The sequence below is a fragment of the Paracoccidioides lutzii genome, assembly GCF_000150705.2.
Source record: "Paracoccidioides lutzii Pb01 unplaced genomic scaffold supercont2.2, whole genome shotgun sequence".
Classification (NCBI taxonomy): Eukaryota; Fungi; Ascomycota; class Eurotiomycetes; order Onygenales; family Ajellomycetaceae; genus Paracoccidioides; species Paracoccidioides lutzii.
The window spans coordinates 931,023-955,475 of record NW_015440948.1 but is presented as its reverse complement, the minus strand read 5'-3'; the positions used below and the strand labels follow the sequence as shown (position 1 = coordinate 955,475).

The window sequence follows — 24,453 nt, the reverse complement described above, 5'->3', positions numbered from 1 at the left end:
ACCTCGTCACACTCCGCAAATTCCCAAAACTCAACACATCCCCAATCCTCCTCGCCCCTGTGAACAGCATACACAACCGATCAACCCCACATCCCCAACCCCCTGTCGGCGGCAGCCCCCACTGCAACGCCCGCAAATAACTCTCATCACCAACCTTCCCTCCCCCTTCCTTAGAACTAACACTACCACCTATCTCCATCCCCTGAACTCCAACCTGCACCTCAAACTTCCTCTTTTGCTCAAACGGCGAATTCTCCTCCTCGTACATATTCATCACCTCACGCGAGTCGATGAACAGCTCCGCCCGCGCAGCAACCGCCTGCCCACATTGCGGGTGTATGAATGATTTCGAGAGCGGCGAGAGGCATTCTGGATGGTTGATGATGAGGGTTGGCTCTTTGCACTGGGGCTCGAGGTAGATGGAGCTTAGGCGGTTGAGGAGGCGGGGGAGGGTGGGGTTGGAGGGGAGGGGCTGGTTGAGATGGTTGTTAAATAGCTCGTGGATTTGGGTCGCTGGGTTGTTGGTGGAGGTTGGTGTGAGGTTGGGGAGTTTGTGGGACATTGCTTGTTCGAGGGCCGGGATGAAGTCGAGACGGCGGAAGGGTGTTGTGAAGGGCGCTGGTGGCGGGGAGAGGGAGGATTGGATGGTTTGGTGGTGGGTGTGGATGTGTTGGGACAGCCCTGTTAGGAGGGATTCACTGGTGGAGATTAGTGTTTCGAGGTCCGCGTAGGCGTGGTAGAATTCGCAAGTTGTGAATTCGGGGTTGTGGGTATTGTCTAGGCCTATGAGGGGGCGAAGAGACGTTATATCCCAGTTAGGATTGCCAGAGATACATAATATCATTGGAAAGATAAAGAAACGTATATATGGATAACGACGTACCCTCATTCCGAAACGACGGGCCAATCTCAAACACCTTATCGAACCCGCCAACAACAAGGCGTTTAAGCCATAGCTCCGGTGCAATCCTTAGCGCCAGAGGTCTCTCCGGGAACTCAGTTGCGCATGTCTGAAACGGCCTGGCTACCGCACCGCCGGCGACAGAAGCAAGTATTGGGGTTTCCACCTCCATGAACGACCGATTGAAGAAGAAGTTGCGTATGTATTGGATGATGGCTGACCGGGTTCGAAGGATATCAACCGCTGTGGGGGAGGAGAGCAGCTGAACGTGTCTATCATACGGAGAAGTTTCTTGCTCTTTGACCCGCAGTGGGATGTCGTGTAGACATGGTGTGATGAGCTTGGGCAGTTCGGAGACGGTTACGGACAGTTCACCGCGGCCCGTTCGGTGAGGGTTTCCTATGACAGCTAGCTCCCGGCCAGTTCGTTAATATCAATGTGTTATGTTATATAGAAGATAAAAAATAGCAGAATTGAGGTGTAAGAGAACATACATAAAACATCTCCCCGCCTTAGCAGATGGTAAAACTGCTTAAACTTCTCCGGTGTCACGCCCATGGCATCCATATGCCGCTGATTGCACAGGATCTGCACCTTCCGGCCATTTTGCACGAGATCAAGGAATATCAACTTGCTCCCCGCACTCCGCGCAGACTGGATTCTGCCTAATCACCTAAAGTAAGCAATGACCGCATGCCCTTTCTGCTTCTTCAGATCAAATATATATATATATATATATATATATGTCATGCATGTCCTGCACATACCACAGATAACCACTTTGTCCTGCTCTGCGGTCTCGTTCGGTACTAGGGAGTTATATCTGGTGTGGAATTCGTCGCAGCTGATCGACCGTTTGTCAACTGACAGCCGGGGATATGGGTCTGGATAAACATCTTTAAGCTGTGCGATTCGATCTTTCCAGCACGGCTTAATCTCTGATTTCAGTTGGGTGGATGTATTGGCAGACGACCAACGGACTGAGCGAAACGCTTGTGTCGTTATTCTACATGACGACGGAACAGGGGTCTGTGATAGTGAGCACCGCGTGCATCTAAAATTTTGGTTTCGTTTACATGGTCAGTAATTGTCCTTCAGGACGGGAAGAAAAGAGTGGCATCCATGAAAGAAAGGCGATGTAAAATTTGCATTGATTAGTTTCAGAGAGTACGTTGTTCTGATTCATCTGCTTGGTAAAAAAAAAAAAAAAGGGACTCGATGATGAAATCCCCCAAGCATTATCTGCAGCGGTTCTGTAAATGTGCTGTCTCATCGTCGTAGATTAACTGGAGGTCGCCAACTACTGAGCGAGAGAGATCTACAAACATACCTTGAAAAAGACCTATCCAGGTTCACCTGGGACCCCCAGCGAGAGCAGGAAGTCCGCATGTGCTCAGCTGGAATGTTGCCTCAATTGGGAGGATCAATGGCTGGAGAGAAGGTAATTTGGGACATAAGGTGAATCTGTATGTGAATAGATATGCTTGCAGGAGGACATCGTAATTGGCAGTCAATATATTAATTATAATCTACTATTTCTCTCCAGCTCAACAGCTCCAAGTTTTTCTGCTGCTCCATCCCTACGCTAAACCCAATTGCGTAGTCATAGAGACTTCACCGAAGAGCTCCCCGGGCTTCATACGGCCTAACCACAACCAACAGAACAACCAAGCCTATATGCCACACGAGCATCCCCTTTCATTCCAAACTTAATTTTGGTTCGACACAAAAATCCAAATAGAACTTCTTACAAGAAAATCCTCCACCGGCGAATCCGCCGGACAATCCTCTTTCCTCCCGCAACCCATACCGTGACCTCATAAACCCCCAAACTTCAAGATGTCATTCCTATTCGGAGGCCAACCGAAGTTAACTTCGGAGGAGAGGATCAGCAGAGCTGAGATAGAGGTCGAGATGGTCACAGATATGATGACCCGGTGAGTTAGCAAAAGACACATCACACATAGAATACCCCAATTCACTCTCCATTTCTCTCCCCGTCCCGGAACACCAGCCGAGGCCGTTTACATACACATATATATACACAAAACGCAACATCCAGAACCCCCCAATATAAAGAAAAACACAACAATTGCTAACCCATCACCTCCTCCTCGCACCACCAGCCTCTCAAGCTCCTGCATGAAAAAATGCATACCGCCCGACTACCGCGAGGGGGACCTAAACAAGGGCGAATCCGTCTGCCTCGACCGCTGCGTCGCCAAGTTCTTCGAAGTCAACATGAAGGTGTCGGAGAGGATGCAGCAGATGCAGGGACAGGCTATGGGACAGCAGGGTGGTACAGGCAGTTCTGGATTCGGAATGTAATATATATATATATACCCAGTGAAAAGAAGGGACATGATATAATTGGGGGGGGTGGGAGGGAAAGTCAACTGGTTGGAGGGGTGGGAGGGACGGTATGCTTTCTTCCGTTTCTATGACGATGCGGGCGCGAGAGGTTTGGTCTGATGAATCGGATCTCATTTACTCGGCTCGACTCGCTGGGTTACTTACTAGGTATCAGCGCAACAGCCTTTTATGACTTGGATCATGAAGGATTTGACGTATTGGACGATGGATACTGGTGTTCTTGGCAGAGGGGACCTGTCAGGAGACCTGTAAGGAGTAAGGGGGAAAGGATTGTGTGGAAAACTGCTATGGTCCGTTACGAGCATCTTCCTTTGTCGCATCTTTGTGTCAATGTATTCATGTGTGAGGGTTGCCATCCATGGATATGGGGGTGGAGAGAGTGTCTTGGTTTCGCATCTTCTCTCTACGATACCACCGTTTACTGGGGTATTTTGCTTTTATCGGAACCAGCAGTTCATTATGTGCTGTTTATGTATTTTTATATAGGATATATATATTATCATGTCGGGACGGTCTTTTTGCCAAAAGCAGGGCCTTGCACAGATCGCATCTATCCACATCCTGGGGTCATGTAATTGCCGGTTGTGTGAAGTATATTCTCATGGTAAAACGTGTTGATTCGGTTCGCTTTCACTAAGTTATTAACTTCCATGCTATGCTACGTAACTATGTGTACATCAAACACCGAGTATATGATCACTTCTAAATGATATGGCTAATAGTACAGCAAAAAAAAAAAACCTAATTCCAAAAAGTACCTAAAAGGGGAAAACCAATATATACCCGCTCTACCCGCCTCCATGCAACAAATAACAAAGACAAATATTGAAAGAAAAATAATCCTCGCCTTCCGAATCTTCTGTCGACTTCTATCACTGTCCCCAAAACTCACGAGCCCAACTAATCCACGACTTCCTTGCCTTCCGCTTCTCATCCTTAACCAGGTCTCGAACCCTATTCTCAAGCCCAACAATATGTCTCTCAAAATCACTCACGCTGAGCTCCACATCCTCAATCCTCGACTGCAGCACGTTTATCTCATAATCAAGCTTCGCGCCGAGCAGCTCAACCTTCTTCGCCGCCTCCAAGAGCCCGGACCCCTCGACCGCAACTAAATCCGCAGTGCGCGTCCGGAGCATGCCGAAATCCTCGGCCTTTTCTTGGTAGGTGGAATTGAGCTCTTCCAGTCGCGCCTGAGCGCGGGCATCAATGTATTCTACAGTGCTAACCTGCTCCTCGACCCAAGGCGCGGTCTTGTCGCGCAAGTCGTGGATCTTGCAACCAAAGTGCCGCACGTCGGAGGCGAGGATGCCTTCTCGCAGCATCGCTGCGGCAGGGGTTGTTTCTTTTGCGGTAATGAGGGTTGGGTCCCAATCTGCAATGCTGTTCCAGACTAGAATGGTGTCTTCCACGACACTGAAGGATAGATGTCGGGGCCAGCGGGAATTGCGTTGGGGATTTGAACCTTTTGAAGGAAGTATGTCGAGGCTTCGTGGGCGTCGAAGAGGCAGGTCGAATGGTTTGGTGGCGCCTAGTAACTCTTCTGGTATCTCTTGGACTTTCTTGAGCGGAAGATTGCCGCCTCTTTCGGTGGATATAGCAGCCTCTTGGCCTTCGCTGAGTTGAAATTCACCCGCATCTGAATGTTCATCATTGGAAATGAGTTCATCGTGGTTCATGCGATGTTTGGGAGAGACAGAATCAGGGATAGGGCTTGGTTCTACTGGTAGTCGTTCGCGCAGAGTTTGGGCGGTATCGTCCTGATATTCCGGTCGTATTACTCCCTGAACATTTTCGTCTGCCAGTTTGGTAATTGGAAATCCGGTAGGGGATTCGACGTTTGCATGACCAGACAGGTCAGTTTCAAAATCAGGCCCTTCCCTAGATCGTTTGTGGTGATGAGATCGGAGACCAGGTAAGCCAACGGCATCCCGGAATCTACCAAATCCGGCACGGGCATCTGATACCTTTCCCGTGACTGTACGCTTAAGGGCACCCTTTAGTGGTTGTTCCTTGTCATCATAAATATGAATTTGGGAGTCAAGTAGTCTACCGGAATGCTCTGTTTCGAGACTTGGTCGTCCAGAGTTATACTCTGATGTAGTGTTGCTCCTTTTCCTACTAATCCACTTGTATCCGCCACGATCATCGTTCATAAAAACCATCGAGTCTTCACCAGAAACGTGACGAAAGATATCACTGCCTGTTTTGCGTGGCTTGCCATGCCATAGCCATTTTGACCGTTCTCCACTAACCAGCTGAACAAACCGGTCCATATCTATTGTTTCAACCTCCGATATCCCAGCTTTGTCACGCCCGCCAACAATACCCATCACCATTTCACCACCTTTGCCTCCCAGTTCAGCAACGGTGGATTTCACTGCCCGCGGTACATTCCAACCATCCCCGCTCGCAGCCTTAGCAGTAACACGGTGGAGTCGATCTAATGTTTGTCGATCAAGCCTGCGAGTCCCATCGAGTTTCTGGGACTTCTGAAAGCTTGCTATTCCCCGTTTTAAGGCAGCCACATCAAAAACGTCTTTGGGAACAGGAGCGCCATAGGTATTTAGGCGATTTCTCGCCCCCATCAACGTCCCAAGCAATGCGGAAACTGTGGTCGGACCTAGGATTCCATCGCTTGGCTCGATATTGAAGAAATCCGTTCCAGTATCAGTCCACCAATCATTTATGGCTTTCTCTGTCACATCACAGAGCAATCCATCCGCATACTCGGGGACCAACTTATCGAAAATCGTCAATGCAATCTGGCACTCTTTCACCAGTTCTAAGACTGCTGAGTAGAACGGCACACGCTCACTCGTCCTGTATAGCTGATAAAACTTGGCTTGTGTAGTAGCAGTTGGCTGCCTCAAGTTCATCCCAGCCCGTCCTGAACAACAAAGACGCTTCAGATTCTCGTTAACAATGAAATCATCCCTATGTCTCTTAACGTCGCCATCAGGGACGGGTATCACGGTCAATGCGGACGGAAAACTGCTGAGATTCGTTACCATCAAAATACCAAGTGGAGTTTCTCGTTTTCGGGCATGGAATTGTGAAATCGCATTGAAGTAAACCTTCAACCGAGGAGACCAGGCATTTTCGTCCGTAGGAACACTGAGAACCGCCACAACAGCAGAATGAGAAGGATCGCCCGTATATGTGTTGATAACAAACGTAGGATGTACCCTGGAGCACGCCCATTGCTCAACAATGTAAATTTCATAGCCCGTCAGGGTACGACGTCGATCCAGGACTACGGTAGAAGGATCCTCTTCCAGGTAACGGAAGGCCACAGGATCTGTAAATACAAGCCTTTGATGGTTGTATTTAGGGGAGGGGCCTTCTGCCACTTCGATACGATTGGGAGCTGTCGAATAGCCTCTACCATGGGGGGTTCTTATATCGAGACGGGGACTGGCGGTGCCTGACGCTGAGGGAAAGTTGCTCATGTCGCTGGGATAGGCCATGGCAGATGGAGAAAATAACGAGGTGTCTTTTCTGCAGTGCTCTTGCGGACAAATATCAATTTGCCCGTGGAGCGAGGATCAATTAAAGCACCTACTGCAGCAGCCAAACGGAGTATGCCCGCCAACGTCTTTGAGATGGCGGTAGAGGCCTGGACAGGGAAAAACACAGAAGCGAACAGTGAAAAGGGCCATCATCAGTTGGATGGAGGATATCCTAGCCTGGAAATAAAGGCAGGCATCCTCAAAGAACGAATGATATCAACAGTTGTGTATAGGAGGTATACTGGAAGTATTGTCTGTGAAGTGAACGTGAAATGTCTAATGAGCACCACTGATGTCACAAGTGGCTGTGAATTTGTCACAAGATGGGGAATGACTAATATAGTTAGTTAATTACGTTACAATACGGTACACGACAATTGCACTGGATTCACGCACCAAAATGCAATTTTCCAGTACAGTCAGTAGTGGAGTACAGCTCAGTACAATACACTACTAACCTGCGCCACAGCCCAGTGTATGTCTCTCGTGGTTTCATTGTTACATGACAGTATGTTAAAACGGCTTGCGAAGCGGAGCTTGAAACCAACCAAAACCTTTGGGGAACTTAATCGCTCTTCAACTGCTGCTGACCTGCTAACCGAACCAGACTACTTACTCATGACCATGGAGCAGCATACTCCGTCCAAAGGGGAACAGTCATAAAAACAACAGACACTGTTCATGTCTAGGAGTTCATCCGATGGGGATTCCTTGATTTCTATGACCTCGATGCCAAATCCTGAGCCCCCCGATATGCCCGCCATTACGCAAAACCGATAAGAGCTCTGACCAAAGACATCTCCATTTAATGCTGACTTCCCCACCACACCACCGGCGAACATGGATTTATTGCAGAAGGAACATCAGCGGCTCTGGAAGCGCGCTCATAGCGGAAAAAGCATCAAAGATGTCCAGGCGACAATTGACTTGCTCCAGGAGGCTAGGGACAACATCGCAAAGGGTGAGCTGATCCACTTACATGCATACATACACACACCTATAACCATACTGGTATCGATATTCAGACCTCAAGGGATGGTGTATTTTGAGGGCGTTATGCTAAATGTTCGCTCTGCCTAGATCCAAGCTCAGCCTCCATTTCTTTGGCAAAGCTACAGAATCCCGTCAAAGCCTCTTTCGATGTAACTAATGAGAGCCTTAAGGATGCCCACAGTGGACTTAACAAGTATACCAAAGCTCTGGATAAAGTGAGCTTCGGCCCTCATTTCCCCCCCTCTTCCTCTCCTTTTTTTTTTTTTTTTTTTTTTTTTTTTTTTTTTTGGTTTTGTGTGTGTGTGTGTGTGTTTGGAATGGCGGAGCTGATCTTTTACTGTTTTTATCGCATAGTTATTCAAAGATAAGCCTTTTCCTTATGACGCTCTATCAGCGCAGCCAGCGCTCGTCAACAGAGCTATTGCTATGCACCTTCTACGAGAGGGTCAATTTTCCGTTGCCTCTACATTTTTATCAGAAGTAGCCAAGAACCCAACACCCGCACAACCGGCTTCTGAAACTTCAGACTCTGACTCCATCGATGTCATAATTGAAATGGAACAGATGCAGTCTGGGGAGATCCGAAAACAGTTTGTTCTCATGTATCAAATACTACATGAGTTGAAAAAACAGCAAAACCTACTTCCAGCCATACAATGGGCGTCGGAACATCGGCATTTGCTGGAAGCAAGGGGAAGCAATCTGGAGTTTGAACTGTGCAGGCTGCAGTTCGTGTGGCTATTCCATGGAGGCAAAAATCCCCAAACACCCATGGCATCAGGACGGCAATTGGCACTAGAGTATGCCAGGAATGAATTCTCTACATTCCAGACTAGGCATCTGCCGGAAATTCAACAGTTGATGGGCGCCATGGCATTTTGCCCTAATCTGGAAACCTCGCCCTATAGAGCCATTTTCAACAACCCCTCCGCCTGGACCGATGTAGCGCACTCCTTTACCCGTGAGTTCTGCTCGCTATTAGGCCTGTCAGCCGACTCCCCTTTGTACATAGCAGCCACGGCTGGCGCAATAGCGCTGCCAACTCTACTCAAACTGCAGACAATTATGAAAGAAAAGCGGACCGAATGGACGTCTCAAAACGAACTTCCCGTAAGAATATCTCCTTCCCCCACTCAAGAGGCCATTTTTCCTCTTCCCCATAAATCCACACACTAATCATTAAATAAATGCAGGTTGAAATCCCTCTTCCACCCTCCTATCAATTCCACTCGATATTCGTCTGCCCAGTATCAAAAGAGCAGACGACAGACGAAAACCCACCAATGATGATGCCCTGCGGCCATGTCATTGCTCAAGAATCTCTCATGAGGCTTAGCAAAGGGGGTAAATTTAAATGTCCATACTGTCCGAACGAAAGCCACCCCAGAGAGGCGCAGAAGGTGTTTCTGTAAAAGGGTGGAAAGGGTCACATATGCATACTTTCCTCTTATTTAATTTTTCCCCCCTTTATATAAATTGCATATATTTGGGCGTTGCGGGGTTTGCTTTCCCTTTAACCGATGATTCGTTCGGAACGGGCGCATGGAGTTTGCAACAATTGTGAGTACTTGGGGACAGGGAAAGTTGTTCTGGCCGAAGCCATGTATGATATTTAACATTAATTACCTCCCTACTTTCAATCTTTCCATTCTCATTTATTTACATCGGTATCCATTCTTATCGTGACAACGCCAATCAAACACTTTCCACCCGAAGATATCTGACTGCCGCCTGTTTTACTCCCGGCGACAACAACATAAAATTTTGTAAATGCGCGTATCCTAGAGCCTACAGAAGAAAAATGTCACGCCAGCAACAGGCAAAGCGATGAAGAAAAAGGAAATCAAAAATGACAAACTTACACAACCCTATTCTCGCTTGCCTGCCCGCTCCCAGCTTCACGAAAAATCAGAATCGATCAATTAGTTCACCTTCCAGGTCGCAGTAAGATTGTAAACCCTCTTCCACTCCTCAAGCTCCCTCTTTGTCGGGCGTTTCTCATCTCCCTGATACCTGATGGGTGTCTGTTCGGGGATTCGTCGCAGCTTAAACCTATGCAACATCGACGGTTGGTCCAGAACCTCCATCCCATGAATATCATAGAGCCCATCATACCGGAACCCCATCGTGGGCCTATAGGGATTAATCTTTGGTAGCTTGCAGCTACGCAGGACGCGAATGGGGATTTTCTTCTCAAAAGATTCAATTAAGAGCTTAGTCCCACTGGAAGCCACACCATCCTTGCCACGTGTGCCACAGTATAAGATTGTATCTCCTTCATCAACGTCTGGATATCCCTTTCCCGCAGAGCCGAGGACAATGGAAACAGCTCCAATGCCACTCCGGCCAGAGATTCCTCCTTCCATATTACCGTGTGCACCATCGCGTACTGCAATAATTTGCAAAGGGAACCATTGACCATTGTGCAGGTCATTTTTACCCACAACAAGGCTGTTCTTTTTGAATTTGAACATCTTATCAAAGCTGCGGGAGGTTAGGAGTTTGGTGGTTTTCCCAGCCGACTGTGCTCCACTAGCCGGGGGACCACTAACCTGGCGAGTGATGATGCCACGAAGCAAGTCTGGGTCAAAGTCTTCATGTTCCCAGCGGTTGAGAATAGCTTCACAGTCCAGCTTGATATCCCAGGGAACTGTAGAGCTTTTGATGATGGCAGGGAGACCAGTGTCCTGATCAAGGAACTTTTGAAGAACAGAAGGGAATGCTGGCTCAATGTCATAGAATTGGAGATGATGGACACGATCTCGAGTTTCTTTGAATAGAGTAGCACGTTCCTTCTCGGATGCAGTGGCTGATTTTTTGAAGAGTGTGAGAATCTTAAGAACATCCTCCGCTGATCGCTGGAGTCGAGCTTTTTCCTTTGTCGAAATGAAGCGTGTGCTATGTAATAGTTAGTACGGAGTAGTTATGACAATTAAAAAAAGTCGCCTTTTCTTATACTCACGATGAGCTGAGGAAAGGCGTTCTGGTTTTCTGCTGGCGCTTTGGGGGATGGCCAAGGGTCCCTGAATTGAGTCGGCAATCTGACACACCATCCCTTGCAGCTCTGCGGCAGTTTTCAGAGATAGCACATGTGCATGGAAGAGAATCAACAGGCCTCTTTCTCTTTGGAATTTGCGCCGGCTGACCGGCTGGCTTGTCATTCTCTTGGAGGCTAGCGGCCGACGTAGCAGTCTCTTCTGCCTCCAGGTTAGTGTCTGTGGCGACGGCGACAACAGTTGCAGTCTCTTCTGCCTTCATGCTGGTGTCTGCAGCACTGGTGACGGCAGATGACTTTGCGTTGGCAGCCCGCTGTTTTCTGATTTCCTCAAGGCGCGCCTCGAGTTTTTGAGAGAATGAGGGAGCCGAAAAGGTTATCCCTGGCTGTTCGCTTGACTCGGACTTGACTCTGTCGGAGTCCATTTGAAAGACTGTTTGGAGCAGTTAAAGGGTGGAATCTCAATTTAAAAAGAGAAAGTAAACATGAAAACTAGAGTATGATAGTGATGAAGTGATGAAGGAGCTGAGACAGTTGCAAGCGTTCAAACCTTGTTATCTGTTATTTACATGTTGTATGTTGTTGTGTTGTATTGTGTTGCTGTTTCGAAGAAATACAAATCTATAACTAACTAACAAGTTAAACATATAACTAACTAAAGAAATAACTACAAACAAGCTTCTATCTTCCCTGTGTTAGAGATTGATTCAATCATTACTTTCAGTAAATAGCATGTATGAAAACTAGAACTGATCTCGGCTATTTTATATCATCTCATAAATTGTAAGAATGTGTTTTCTCACTTTTTATACTCTTAAGCTGCTCCCCGGACCCATCGCATTCCCCACAGTTCCCTGGTTACAAGCTGAACTTTAGCGACTTAAAAGTGCAGAAATAGGCGCCCCGCTCAACCCGCCTTTTGTTGGTTCAAAGCCTGGAATCCAATGGGATTGTATTGCAGGAACATGCTCTACTCAGTTATCATAGATGAAACATTTTAAGATTGTTGGAGATAGCCGATGCCCGTTACTTCAACCCAAGACAGCCCTTTCTCCAAGGCCCCTGTATCCGCATATTTTACTAGGTTTGATAAAAAAAAAAAAAAAAAAAAAAATCGCAAGAGGTGGACAGGAAAGCCGAAACCGATCTCAAAAATGAATTCATCTGCGTCCATCCCTGGCGACCCAGTTACTGTGAGTCTCAAAGAACTCGAAGAAGGTAGATCCATTTCTATAATTCTTTCTACGTGACGAGTTTCCTAAACAATTTCCATCGCTGACGTTCTATAAAAATATATATATATCTAAGGCTCTGTTTCATTTGAAACATTAACTGAAGCCTTTGGCCCCTCATCTCTCGGCATCATCATCGTAAAGGACCTCCCCGCCCGCTTTAAAGAACTGCGCGCTGAAGCCTTGTCAAATGCTTCTTATGTAGCGACGTTTCCGCAAGAGGAGCTGGGTATATCCCTGATCATTGAATCAAAGAAACAAATTGCCTAGGAGAGAAACGGAGCTGACCAAGCCAACCTTCCTCACCAGACGCCCTCTCGAGCCCGGCATCCAAATACCTCGTGGGCTGGTCCTGTGGCAAAGAAACCCTCCGCTCTGGCCGCTTCGATACGCTTAAGGGCTCCTACTATATAAATTGCGCCTTCTACCAGGACCCATCTTTGCAAAATGCGCCGGCGGATGACTTCCCCGATTTCCCGCAGTACACGGCCCCCAATATCTGGCCGGATCAGCGACGTCTGCCCACCTTCCGCAGTAGCATTGAGCAACTGTGTACATTGGTCATTGACACGGCGGCATTGGTAGCGCGCGCCTGTGATCGATATGCGCTGGCTAATATTGACGGGTATAAACGGGGGTATTTGGAGCATGTTGTGAAGACAAGTTTGACGACTAAGGCAAGATTATTGCATTATTTTCCTGTGGTGGACGAGGGGAATAGTAAAGGGAAAAAGAGCGATAATGATAATGAGGAAGATGAAGACGATTGGTGTGCCACGCATATTGATCATAGCTGTCTTACTGGACTCACCTCTGCCATGTTCGTTGATGAAGAGGCACATCCACCCTTATCCTTTGTATCGAGTAATGGTCGCGACATCAAGAGTATCCCCGAATTGCCCAAATCCCCGGATCCAAAGGCGGGGTTGTATATCCACTCACGCACGGGACAAGTTGTCAAGGTCAACATCCCAAAGGATTGTCTGGCGTTTCAGACCGGGGAGGCGCTGGAGCTGATTACCAAAGGAAAATTCCGGGCAGTGCCACATTTCGTCAAAGGGGGAGACAAGAATGTGAAAGGGAAGGTTGCAAGGAATACCTTGGCAGTGTTTACGCAACCGAATTTAGGAGAGGAGGTGCAGGAAGGGAAGACGTTTGCGGACTTTGCGAGGGAAGTGGTGGAGAGGAATCATTAGGTGGATTATATTGATACATGAATTATAGGAGTATGTATTGTATACTTGCGACGTGTTTGATATAATCTTTTCCGGATTGTTCGTTTAGCTCCTACGATGAATGTATTTAAATATGATTAATGTATTTAAATGTGATTTTCTCATTGGAATGCTATGCTCTGGTCGTCCAGGAGTTTGTGCACATCATCACTGCACATCATCGCTGCAGAAAAGGGAGATATCATCACAAAAATATATAAATAAACAAACAATTACGTGATCTATTGACACGTTTCACGTCATTTGTAGGAGGTGCTGTCGTGCTGAAGGGTGATAGTATACAGAGGTATCTCGCAAATGCAGACAATAAAGGGTAGAAGAGAAGCAGAGCCGAAAGCAGAGTGCAAGTTATGGCAAAGGAAGGCTCATGCCAGAGAACACCAAAGATGGAATACAAATCGAAATGGGAAATATCTAAGGCCAATTCGCTCATGAGATATCACGCCTTTTAACATGAGAAGCCGATCGCATAGCAAACAAACGCCGCACTTTAATGCAATGGGAGAAAGAGTGAAACCCGCCACCCCATGATAGTTAAAATAAGGATTCACATGTATTTAATCCGCTTCGCCTGTGGCCCAGTGTTAGACGGTTTGTAGTCGCCGCCTTCGCTCTCTTCCGTTCCACCACGGACCGTAAGCATCGACGGAAATCCGCTCGCCAATTCGTCACTTGTCTCACTCTCAGAAGAATCCGCAGAGTCCTGTTCCTGGACATCCGAAGCAGGAGCGGACGTAAGATCCATAGGGCTAGGGATAATAGAAGCCTCTAGTGGCCCAAGAGCACTTGAAACTAGGGTGCTCATCCTGCCCACGCTTTCGAAAGTGGTTGACGGAATTCTGCCACCAATGAGCCCGGCCCGTGGTCTGCCCGTTGTACGGGTAATTTTAGCATCCCTGAGGTCCGCATTGGTCGCCGTTCCATCAATTATCCTCAAATTTGCGCGGAACATCTTTACATCCCTGGCGTCATCATATATGCCCACTTCATGCTGATTCAACGTTTCGAGGGCGAGAGCCTCAACTCTGGAATCCCCGCAAAACCACTTCTTTCCTGGACTTAATCGTTGATCAGTTGATCGACCATATTCACGGCCGTATTTCACGCCTTCAAGGTCCAGGCCGAGAGAGAGATCGTCAAACATTAGGGCCATGAGCTCTGACTCGTAGCAACGACCAACAACATGATCTAGGGATATCTGAATGCTATGCTTTTTTGGGTGCATTCGGTACCATGTTCCGTACCCTCGCATTCCCACGCATTCAAATGAATCAATAACCTCCTCTTCAGTAAGTGGTTTTGGGGGGTCGATCGAATGTGGTTCTCTATGAGCATTTTTGGGTGAAAGGGTATACGTTTTACCCACGAGACGAACTGCTGTTGACTCACACAGTAGCGGAGAGGACATATTTGCGTCACAGTTTCGGAGCTTGACGTGAATGCTCTCTATGACTAGCACATCGGTAACTTGGTGGTATGGGCTTGCCGAAGGCGTTTCTGACCGCGGCATGAGTCGAACACCGTCACCTTTGATCAGGAGTTCGGAGCCAATGAAGATTCCTTTGCAATAGACGGTAGCGTCCGGCCATTTTCCCTTAAAATGGTACTTATCCAACACTGAGAAAGAAGACATGATTGTGAGTGCATTTTGAATAGACGGGTGGTAGTCGCCGGGTGGGATCCCCTGCAAAAATATTTGCCAATAGTTAAGAGGCCGGATGCAGCTCAGTGGCACGTATTTGTATTGACTTGAGAGGCTCTTGTCTGTACTATTTGGGTCGGGAAACGTCTCCACCCGGAAGCCAGACATGTTAACAGCCAATTTCTTCTTTGTTTCCGTAATTACGTCTTCGAGAATTGGAGCTTCCATCGCAGTTTGTGTAACAGTTCCTGCTCGCCATTCAGGGATTCCAAGGAATCTCTTCGTTTTCCGACAATACATTTCGAAGCTCTCAGTACGTGGGTTGTATTTTAACTCCGTTCCCCGGAAGGAATAACAGCATAAAACAAGTTCACCAATACGCGGGATGAACGAATGTTGCATAAATATTCTGGTGATATGGTCCTGAAGTTGACTGCGCTCGGCTCTCCAGTCCATACTTAACGGTTCTTTGATCGGTTCATCTAGGGTACCTGAAGATTTCAACTTCATTACGAGACTTTTGAACACATCTGGCGTTCCCTCTTCATCTTCGGCTACATATTTTCTCATTTTGTGACGCCCTATATTCACAATATAGCGTTAGCTGCCACGATCCGATGAATGTAGACATGATAGAGTTCCATAAAATGGTGGAAATGATCTCTTACCAGGTCTTCTTATTCCGCCATTTGCGGATATGTGATATTCACTTAATCTGGGTTTGGGTTTAGGCCCAGGCTTACGTCTCTGGCTTCCCATTCCAGGCCCGTCGTCAACTGTCAATAACTGCTTCTTGGCTCGACAAGGTTCGCAGCGGCATGGAGCGGCACCATGATTCATCAGATAGTAAAAATGTGGCCAGAATCGATTTGGAGAGTTGTAGTAATAGCCGGACGGGTGACCGAACAGATATTTGTCCCGCTGATATTATGTTGCTAATCAGCTTCTGTTCATGAATGTACATAATTCCAATTCACTGGAAAAGATACTACTAACAAGATCAGGATGGTGTTGACGTGCCCGGGACATATACACATATCCTTCAGGCAGTTGGTCAAGAATATAATGTTTCCCTATACTTAAGCGGTTATGTGTTAATTGGTAACATGGCAACTATTGAGTAGGGAAATCAACGTGGCAACAAGCCCGATATATGAAATTTTGAGCTGAAAATGCATGTAGATGAAGCTCTGAATTATATGATATAATAAGAAAATACATATTGTTGAAATTAAATTATTCTTGTGATCTTCCCAAATAAAGTGTTCCTTATCTTGGAATAAGGGTAGAACCACGAGAGAAGGGGTAAACAGTACATCACACATCACAATACATAATCCAGAGAGTCGCAAAAATTCAACTCGAGGATTGAAAAACAAAATAGCTCGACAAAGGAAGTTGCATATTTTATATGATTAAAGGATTAGAAGCATCATCACTAACCTGTTTTCGCCTCCCCTCTCTCTTTCATCCACAAACTGGCGAGTTTCACGAGGTACAGCTTTGGATCTTCTTTTTCATGACGCTCATGTGTCGGCCAGATATTTTTATCCCCATCACTAAAAGTTTTATCGATCGGGATTTCGATGAGGCCGCCCTGGTCATCATGCGGCAGGTTGAGAGGCGGCATGGTTTATCAGGGAAAAAAATGTATAAAAAATCACTAAGCTAGGTGGTTGAATTTCCTTTCATTTTATATAGCTTCATTCTCTTGAAATGATGGTGTTGATGCGTTTTTTGAATTGTTTAAGAAAAAGGAATAATTAAATGAAGAAATAAATTGAAAGTCATTGAATATAAGTCACGTGAGGAAATGAGGCAGTTAATATTATTGGTCGACTCATATTTCAACTTGAGATTGCTGAACTTCAGTTCAAATGAGACATGTTTCATCCCTCAGGCAATGAGGAGCAGACCCCTCAATTTCTTACTTTCGACAAGTGTTTTGACCCAATTTCTCTATGATTATTTGACACTAGAATTTGTCTGCTTCCATTTAAAACCGTACCACTCATTGATCATTAGAAGGGCCGCTCTCAGATGTAACTCAAAAGAACTGCCACATAACTTTCCGGGAAGTAGAGTCATTTCCATTCTACCGTGTGCCTACGTAAAACCCACACTCAAAGCTATCGTGTGTGTATGCGCTTGTGCCTTTACACATGTTCGTTTCAACATGTATGATCTTGCCCAACGGGGTAGCCGCCCGTTGTAACATTATTAATTTGACAGAGTGAACTATAGCGGTCCATCAACTGAGTCACCATCTTTGGATGAGAGGATTCTCCCCCCGATGAGACAACTGTGGTAAGATCCATAATCATCAAGCATGATTAAATACGTCGCTTTAAGTGTAAATAAACATTCATCAGGTGTCATGCACTGAAGTTTTTTTTAATTCTTTCTCGTTCAGAATTTCTAATAATACAAATCTGCGTCGGGTGATACAAGGCATAAAGGTATGAACCTAGGTATCAATCGCAAGAATGTGACAGCGGGGTGAATGCGTTTGGGATTGACGTGGACTGCTCTCGCGGGTACAGATACTCATTCTTCCCCCTCATGTAGAGGTTGGTTATAGAAGATGTCACAATTCTCATCGTCATACACTAGCTGGCAAACTATAGAAATGGAGTGAGTCCATGCATCTGCATGGGAGCAGGTAAGTTGCAAATGAGATCTCACCAACCAAATGTATACTAATATTTTACAGTTCATCAAGAAATTGGCAGGGACATCCTCTTGTCGGACTCCACTGTTGAAGAACTATGACAGAATTGATATCTTAGCACGCAAACCTCATATCTAAGGACGAATTACCACCACAATGATTTCGCCAGAACCAGAGCCTGTCACTCTCAAAGACGCTTGGCTTAGGGTTTATACACCCGTTAGCAACTGGTGACGAGACTGTCGCGGTTTTCATTCATGATGGGAGGTTTATCATGGGAAGTGTGGAATCTGTATCGAGGATTTTGTAGGAAGGCCTGGGTTGATAGATTAAGGAATTGCTCGGTTTTCTGATATTTAAACCACGCTTGAACCAAGAAAAGGATAACTGTGACATCTCCCCAAGGCTGTCTGCTCTAAAGCCAGCCCCGCGAGAATGGACCTATTAGCGTTCATAAATATCCCGGTTCGCCACTATGCCAAAATAACTAACCGTTCGTATTCACAACATATCGCCTTATCATAACTTGCTACCTTACCGGCCACCAACTTGTCTCCAAGACTCCTAGTGCACAACAGTTATCCTCCTCATTCTAATAATAAACGGCCTGTCCGGGGGCATTGCCCCTGATACGTCAAAGTTTGGTTGTGGCATTCCATTCGAATGTAGGGCTTCTTTATTAACCTCGATCTCAAATGTCGACAACATAGTCGCCATACCAATAATCATTTCATACATTGACAAGTTTCTTCCGGGGCAAAGCGTGGTGCCCGCTCCAAAAGGACGCATCCAGTTCATACGTTCTCTCATTTCCCTCGACCGTATCTTACCAGGGATCGTCATCGCATCTACCGATAGCTTCACCTCGTTTTTGACGACAGGATCGCGTTTAACTTCATCTTGAGAATTAGTATGCCCAATAGCTTCAGCTGCCATGTCTCTATCGTCATTGCATTTACTGTCGATAAACCTCTCCGGCCAGAACTCCAAAGGCCCAGGCAAGGACCCGCCAGCAGACCATATGTTTTCCTCCATTTGCAGTTCTCGTCCCGGAATGATTATCGTTCCTCCCTTGCGAAAGGTGTAACCCTCAAGTTCAATTGTTTCTAGAATTACCCGTAGTGAGGGTGCTGAGACATATGAGCGCAGAGTCTCAAGAAATAGGGATTTGATGAGCTTGTCCAAAGCTAAACTATCAATATCCAGCGTGCCGTCTTGATTTTGAGCCGAAGCGATTACGGAGCGGACTCGCCGTTCGAGGTGTGGGTCTAGCAGGCAGTGCATCAGCATCCACACCGCGGCTGCGACGGCGTTGTTAATTGTTCTTTATTTAAAACGATAATCAGCAATTTAGCAGATGGAGAGAAGAAATATACAACGAAAACAACACAACGTACGCCCACAAGACTCCCAAGTGAAAAACGGCTCGTCCGCGTTTGCTGACACCATTGTTCAGAAACGTGCGGTGCCTTTGTCTCACCAGTCTAGCTCCCCAATAGGGGTCCCAAGCCGGATTTTCCGATTCCAGTCCAAAGAAATCTCGATGTTTGTATGCTTCACTTTCCCATCGTTCCATGAAAGAGATCATTCGGTCTCGACTAGCGGATGCTCTCGGGATTAATAGCCTAGGCATGTTTGACGTAAGCGTCAATACGTGGGTGTCAAACTCCCACATGTCTTCATAGGCTCGCGGCCAAACCTCCATGAGACGCGTCCCCATTAACATCGGTATCGAAGCAAGGGTGAGGTGCCGCATGTAAAATTCTTTAAGATCAAGCGTTACCCAAGACCCCGTGTCGACACCGCTTTCCCTTGGAAACTCCTTTTCTAAGTTTGCGGCCAAGATCTCACTGAATTTAGATATCATATGCGGTAAAGATGGGCCATTAAGACCGGGGAAATGCTGTCGATGGAGCTCTGGAATTATTCCACGGCCTGCGCCATTCCCATTCTGACCGTCAGTAGACCTTGGAGGTCCATTCGCAAGGATATCAAGGTCTGCTTTGGGAGCTCCAATAGCCTTATTCACGAGCATCACGATGGGGTCGAACGTGAACACCTTTGGGCGGCGCTCTATCTGGCTTGCCAGTTTTAGGTCGAAAATAGGATACAAATAGTCGCCTGCGATTAACGTTCTCAAAACCGGCACATTGGGATATTTTTCCCTAACAAAAAACGGGATCAAAACATGATAAGCAAAAGTCATTGTATGATGGACCATACCATTGCTGGCATCTTCCTTCTTGTTTTCTCTATCACTTCAGGGAAAATATAGACTCCAGCTTTCGGGGAAGAGGGACGAGGTTCAGGTTTAGAACACGTGTACAGGGGTCAGTGATTAAGGGACATCGCAGTCGGCTGGAGGAAGCATGATTCCACTAACCTAACCCAAGACGAGAAATAAGTTGTGCCCCGACGGAAGAAAAGGCCGTGGCCAAGCCATGGGATCGTATATGGAATCAGTGGAGGCTCGCCCCCGTTTCGGAATCCCCGGCGTGCCTTCAGGTTAGTAAACAACCACGTCAGGAGGAATGGAGAAGTGAGAAGAACAATGGGTATCCAAAAAATCCCCGGAGGGATGATGGATTGAATATTCGATAGCATCGTGATATAATCCTCCTCAGTAATATTCCGCTTTGTCCGATCTTGTGGGAGTCGCGGGTATGCAATGAGCTATCCTGTGGCTTTAAATTATAAAAATGTATATAATGTGTATGTGTAAATAAATTCCCTTGTTGAGCTCGCTACATCGATATAACGCGGGGCAACATAGATGCCTAAATCAACTAAAATGTCTCTAGAGGAGAGCATAAAACAAGTATTTATATATTTAGATAAATGCCAGCTGACGCTAGCCCGTTGAGCTTCATGTTAGAGAATAGAGCGTCATTTCCGATAGGCACAAACGAAACTTGTGTTATGATAAAGCCTGGCTGCTCTTCCGTAGATTCCAATTTCTTGATTTTGTATGATTCGCTGTTTTCTCATGACTTCAGATAAGTATCGTTTCTTATGCGAAGAGGGACGGCAGAGTGCTAATTTTCTCTCCACCTGTTGGCTGCTTATGCTGCCCAAGGAGGGCGAATGGGTGGTAGGACCACCAGGATGTGAGTATGCTGGCTGCGTTTTTGCAAAAAGCGATTTGGCTAAACGCTTCGCTCGCCTACATGATCCAGTCATCGGCGAGATTACTCATTCAGGTATCATACGATATTCAATGGAATGTTCGGAAATGCAAACGGGGTTTAGCTGGAATAACAATATGCAACGTTACGACAGTGCACTAAGAAAATGTAACCAGCTACAAAACAAGTCTTAATAATATGTACTGCACAAATACTAAGCTAGATACTATTGTTCGTTTTAAAAGTAAGCGATGCAGATGGTCTATTCTATAGCACCGGCCCCAAAGCCTCCAGGGTGTCTGTATCTTCTCCCCCCTCATATTCGACGTTGTTCGATCGTATCTGCTTTGCCTGCTTGATAAGGGGGGGGAGCTAGTTCAGCCTCGCCAGCCTCACTCTTAGCCACCCACACTTTACGCAGCTCGTCGTTTATTTCCTGCTTCCGAACCTTCCATGCCTCAACCTTATCCAGTCGTTTCCTTAGCTCCTGTATCTCTTTCTCAACGCCCATTTTCTCCTTCTCCGTTCCGATCCGGTCGATCTCCCATTCGGTGCCATCCTCTCCCAGGCCAAGCGTCAGATTGAATGTGTGGTATTTCTTAAGCGAAAGGCGCGTGGAGATTGTGATTAGAGTGATGTTGCGTCGCTTAGCTTGTTCGTAGAGTAAGCCTTCGACGTCAGAAGAAACGGCAGAGGTGGCTTCGTCGACGAACGCATATCTAGGTTCATGATAGAGAAGCCTGGCCATGCCCATGCGCTGTTTCTCGCCGCCGCTCAGAACATCTTTCCACTCCTTGCGACAGTCCCAACCACCCTCACGGTCAGGCAAGTAGCCGAGATGGACGTCGTTGAGGACTTGAAGGAGATCTGCCTCGCTCTTTCCATCCTCTCGCATGTCCATTTCGCTGTGGGGGTAGATGACTTGATCACGTAGGGTGCCTATGCTTAAATACGGGCGCTGGGGAAGGAACATTATACCGTTCACACCAAAGTTTCTAGGTCGGCTTACTAGGCCACGGTAAACTGGCCAGAGCCCAGCGACTATGCGAGCAATAGCAGATTTACCAACGCCATTGGGACCGGAAATCAAAAGGTGCTCCCCGGAATGAACAATAAAGGATAATGATTCGATAAGCTCGTCACCACCTTGGGGAAAGAGAAAGGGTGCCACCACAGGAACATGCTCTAGACGTACGCCATCGAAGCCACTATGGATCGTGCCCTGCACATCCGAAAGAGAGTAAAGTTCGGGGTGAGAACCACGGCGAGGGGCATATGCATTAGCGTGCACGCGGTGGAGAGTTGAAATCAGAGTGTATACCCGGGAAGTGTACCCAGCCAATTCCGAAAGATCTTTAATGCTGTACATCATGCGACCACCTGCATCTGCTAGGGAGAGCATAAGACGCTTGTTTGTGATGAAATCTTTCATTCGGTCCCTCTCTCTCCCAGAAGTTTCCGAAGAGAAAGCCATCTCGGAAACACCCCCAAGACCGCCCCAGGCAGGTAGAAATATAGGAAGCGATGTGATGAGATATCCAAAAGCAGACCAAGAGTACTTAAGGATCATATCTTCAAGCATATTATAGCGGATTTTCAGGCTATATATTCCTTCCATCCATCGCTGCAGATCCTTGAAACTCTTGGTGAGAAACACACGTTCCATCTCAGCCCCGCCATAGAATGCCACCTCCTCAGCATTTGCTAGGAGTCGAGAGTGGAGGGTTCTAAAATCTCCCTCTTTTTTACCTTCAACCGCTGTCAACTTTCCAAATGGTGGGGAAACACGGCGGAGTATAGTTGCTGTGCCGAAATAGCCACTCAGAATACCCGCCAGTGCGAGAGGTCCAAGTGAACGATAAAGTTGATAGTTGAAAACGAAGAGATCCACCAGAGGTTTCCCAATGGAAGAATATAACTTCGCAGAGGCCGCACAGAACCGTGTGAGATCCTGGGTGATAAATTGATCCGCCGATTCACCAACTCCTCCATCAAGGTTGGAAAGTTTGTAGTAGTTTATGTTATCGTTAAGGTACAGGTCATGTATATACCTAGTGAGCCTGGTTCGAAAGGCAATCGATACTTTGGATTGGAGGAATTTGATCATAGCATTCGTATAAGAAGCGAAAGTTCCAATGCCACACCATTTGATGAGGCCCCAAATGAAAGCTCTTCCCCTGCCAGCAACTAGATCCCGCACAATCTCTCCGTCAAGTCTCGCTACAACAAGAGATAGGTACGTCCTGAGCATAAGGAAAACGCCATGGCCGATCAGAAACCCGGTTTCTTTGCTGCTCCATCTCGGAATCATGATACTTAGGAGGCTCAGAAACTGGTGCAAGAAGGCTAGATTCAAGCCTGGCTTGGTGGAGAGTGGCGGGATTTGTGACACCATGGACGATACGTCACCGAGGCCAGCCGCTCTGGGAGGATTCAAGAAAAGACGCCGATGGGCATCAAATGTAGTAGGTTTCGTCGGGCGAATAGTGACTCTTGAGGTTTCGGAAGAGGAGACAGACGATCTGTACGGGACATATATTATTCGCGAACCATCCTTGCCGCGAATGCCAGAATTCTTTCTCAGCAGACGTTTCCCCTGAGCCCGTTCCTTGGACCATTCCTGCCACCATCTATAACCTCCATATCCGCTTCCTATTATCGACAACAGAAGAAACGTAGTTGCGACTAACTTTGTAGTTTTGGAGGACTTCCGGAATCGAGCGCGCAGCAGGTTTGAGTAGTGGATGTACAGGTGGAGCAACGGGTCTTCTCGAGGCCGCAACGTCGACTGGGCAGCCATTGTGCCGGTATATCAGAATGAGGGTATGGAGTTCAAAGTGTGGTTTCTCGCATCCACCTGAAAATGCGCCAAAATATACCGTTTTATCCTTCTGCAGGAGATGGCATGATCAGACACAACAAATCCACGTCGAGGCTGCCCAGGTTCTCGAGGTCCCTTGGATCAAAATTCTTTTGCCAAGTCAAATGCGCGGACATAAGATACAGTTGTCCCTAGTTGTTTGAGCATTGTCAGTGGCCAGGTTGCGGTAAGAAGGAATTTACTGGCTGTGCCGGACAAACATGGATTTATGTTGAAGGCATGAGGTTGTCGAGGGATTTCTTGCGGGCGCATTTTGGCGACATGTGACGACACTGAAAATCCGGGGGAGACCTGGGCTCACATGACGAAATATCACGTGATAGCCATTATTACTGAATGCGGACTAGCGTTTGTGCTGTATCGGAGGCGTAAAATACTAGTACCAGTGTAATAAACGTAATAGACGTGACGTAATATTACCCAGTAATATACGCTGCGTAAAACTAACTGATCATTTGTTTGTGGGATCGAATACAAATTGCTCCATGAGGTCTCAAGAACAGCATTGTCGGCAATGCAGTTTGTGATTTGTGGAAGCATATCCTTGACAGGCTTTCACTCTCAAGTTTCTAGCGACCGACGCTGCTGCCGCTGTGTCAAATGTTCCGCGAGCCATAGTTTCGATGACGGCTCCCGGCCTACCCCGAAGCATAACATGATGCATGCGACTGCAGCCCATTAACTAATCTTTTATGAATCGCCAGCCAATAGTTTTAATTTTCGAAACTCTTCAAATCCTTGATGTTTCTCCAACCAATGTCGTCTGCGGGCTTTGGTTCAAAATGGAGGTTTGTCGCTCTCACAGTGTAACCAAGAAACTAATAGTGGATGCCAAGCTGCAGTGTCAGACCTTGCCATCCTGCTAGCGGTAAATTACCCGTCATCGGCCTGAT

At 46.9% G+C, this 24,453-nt stretch overlaps 9 protein-coding genes across 9 annotated transcripts; 3 read left to right on the top strand and 6 right to left on the bottom strand.

Annotated features, from left to right (window-relative positions):
* Positions 1-30: 30 nt before the first annotated feature.
* Positions 31-2,021, bottom strand: PAAG_00946 (lysyl-tRNA synthetase; the record flags this gene model as incomplete). The annotated part of the gene is made up of 6 exons (XM_015844190.1): positions 31-57; positions 86-783; positions 884-1,309; positions 1,396-1,566; positions 1,669-1,955; positions 1,978-2,021. 6 exons carry the CDS (start codon positions 2,019-2,021, stop codon positions 31-33), a joined length of 1,653 nt encoding a protein of 550 aa, XP_015700971.1.
* A 719-nt stretch (positions 2,022-2,740) lies between these two features.
* Positions 2,741-3,229, top strand: PAAG_11189 (mitochondrial import inner membrane translocase subunit tim10; the record flags this gene model as incomplete). The annotated part of the gene is made up of 2 exons (XM_015846882.1): positions 2,741-2,838; positions 3,028-3,229. The coding sequence occupies 2 exons, from the start codon at positions 2,741-2,743 to the stop codon at positions 3,227-3,229; spliced, it is 300 nt and encodes a 99-aa protein (XP_015703489.1).
* A 917-nt stretch (positions 3,230-4,146) lies between these two features.
* PAAG_00945 (hypothetical protein) lies at positions 4,147-6,744 on the bottom strand (the record flags this gene model as incomplete). Its single annotated transcript, XM_002797040.2, has 1 exon — positions 4,147-6,744. The coding sequence occupies one exon, from the start codon at positions 6,742-6,744 to the stop codon at positions 4,147-4,149; it is 2,598 nt and encodes an 865-aa protein (XP_002797086.2).
* An 882-nt stretch (positions 6,745-7,626) lies between these two features.
* PAAG_00944 (RMND5A protein) lies at positions 7,627-9,191 on the top strand (the record flags this gene model as incomplete). The annotated part of the gene is made up of 4 exons (XM_002797039.2): positions 7,627-7,747; positions 7,867-7,994; positions 8,134-8,889; positions 8,973-9,191. 4 exons carry the CDS (start codon positions 7,627-7,629, stop codon positions 9,189-9,191), a joined length of 1,224 nt encoding a protein of 407 aa, XP_002797085.1.
* Positions 9,192-9,701: 510 nt separating this feature from the next.
* Positions 9,702-11,199, bottom strand: PAAG_00943 (hypothetical protein; the record flags this gene model as incomplete). Its single annotated transcript, XM_015844189.1, has 2 exons — positions 9,702-10,677; positions 10,742-11,199. The coding sequence occupies 2 exons, from the start codon at positions 11,197-11,199 to the stop codon at positions 9,702-9,704; spliced, it is 1,434 nt and encodes a 477-aa protein (XP_015700970.1).
* A 729-nt stretch (positions 11,200-11,928) lies between these two features.
* Positions 11,929-13,202, top strand: PAAG_00942 (hypothetical protein; the record flags this gene model as incomplete). Its single annotated transcript, XM_002797037.1, has 3 exons — positions 11,929-11,992; positions 12,083-12,235; positions 12,316-13,202. 3 exons carry the CDS (start codon positions 11,929-11,931, stop codon positions 13,200-13,202), a joined length of 1,104 nt encoding a protein of 367 aa, XP_002797083.1.
* Positions 13,203-13,788: 586 nt separating this feature from the next.
* PAAG_00941 (hypothetical protein) lies at positions 13,789-16,513 on the bottom strand (the record flags this gene model as incomplete). Its single annotated transcript, XM_002797036.1, has 4 exons — positions 13,789-15,464; positions 15,552-15,804; positions 15,880-15,956; positions 16,327-16,513. 4 exons carry the CDS (start codon positions 16,511-16,513, stop codon positions 13,789-13,791), a joined length of 2,193 nt encoding a protein of 730 aa, XP_002797082.1.
* Positions 16,514-18,118: 1,605 nt separating this feature from the next.
* Positions 18,119-19,760, bottom strand: PAAG_00939 (hypothetical protein; the record flags this gene model as incomplete). The annotated part of the gene is made up of 2 exons (XM_002797034.2): positions 18,119-18,878; positions 18,952-19,760. 2 exons carry the CDS (start codon positions 19,758-19,760, stop codon positions 18,119-18,121), a joined length of 1,569 nt encoding a protein of 522 aa, XP_002797080.2.
* A 1,235-nt stretch (positions 19,761-20,995) lies between these two features.
* On the bottom strand, positions 20,996-23,479 carry PAAG_00938 (peroxisomal long-chain fatty acid import protein; the record flags this gene model as incomplete). Its single annotated transcript, XM_002797033.2, has 1 exon — positions 20,996-23,479. One exon carries the CDS (start codon positions 23,477-23,479, stop codon positions 20,996-20,998), a length of 2,484 nt encoding a protein of 827 aa, XP_002797079.1.
* Positions 23,480-24,453: the final 974 nt, after the last annotated feature.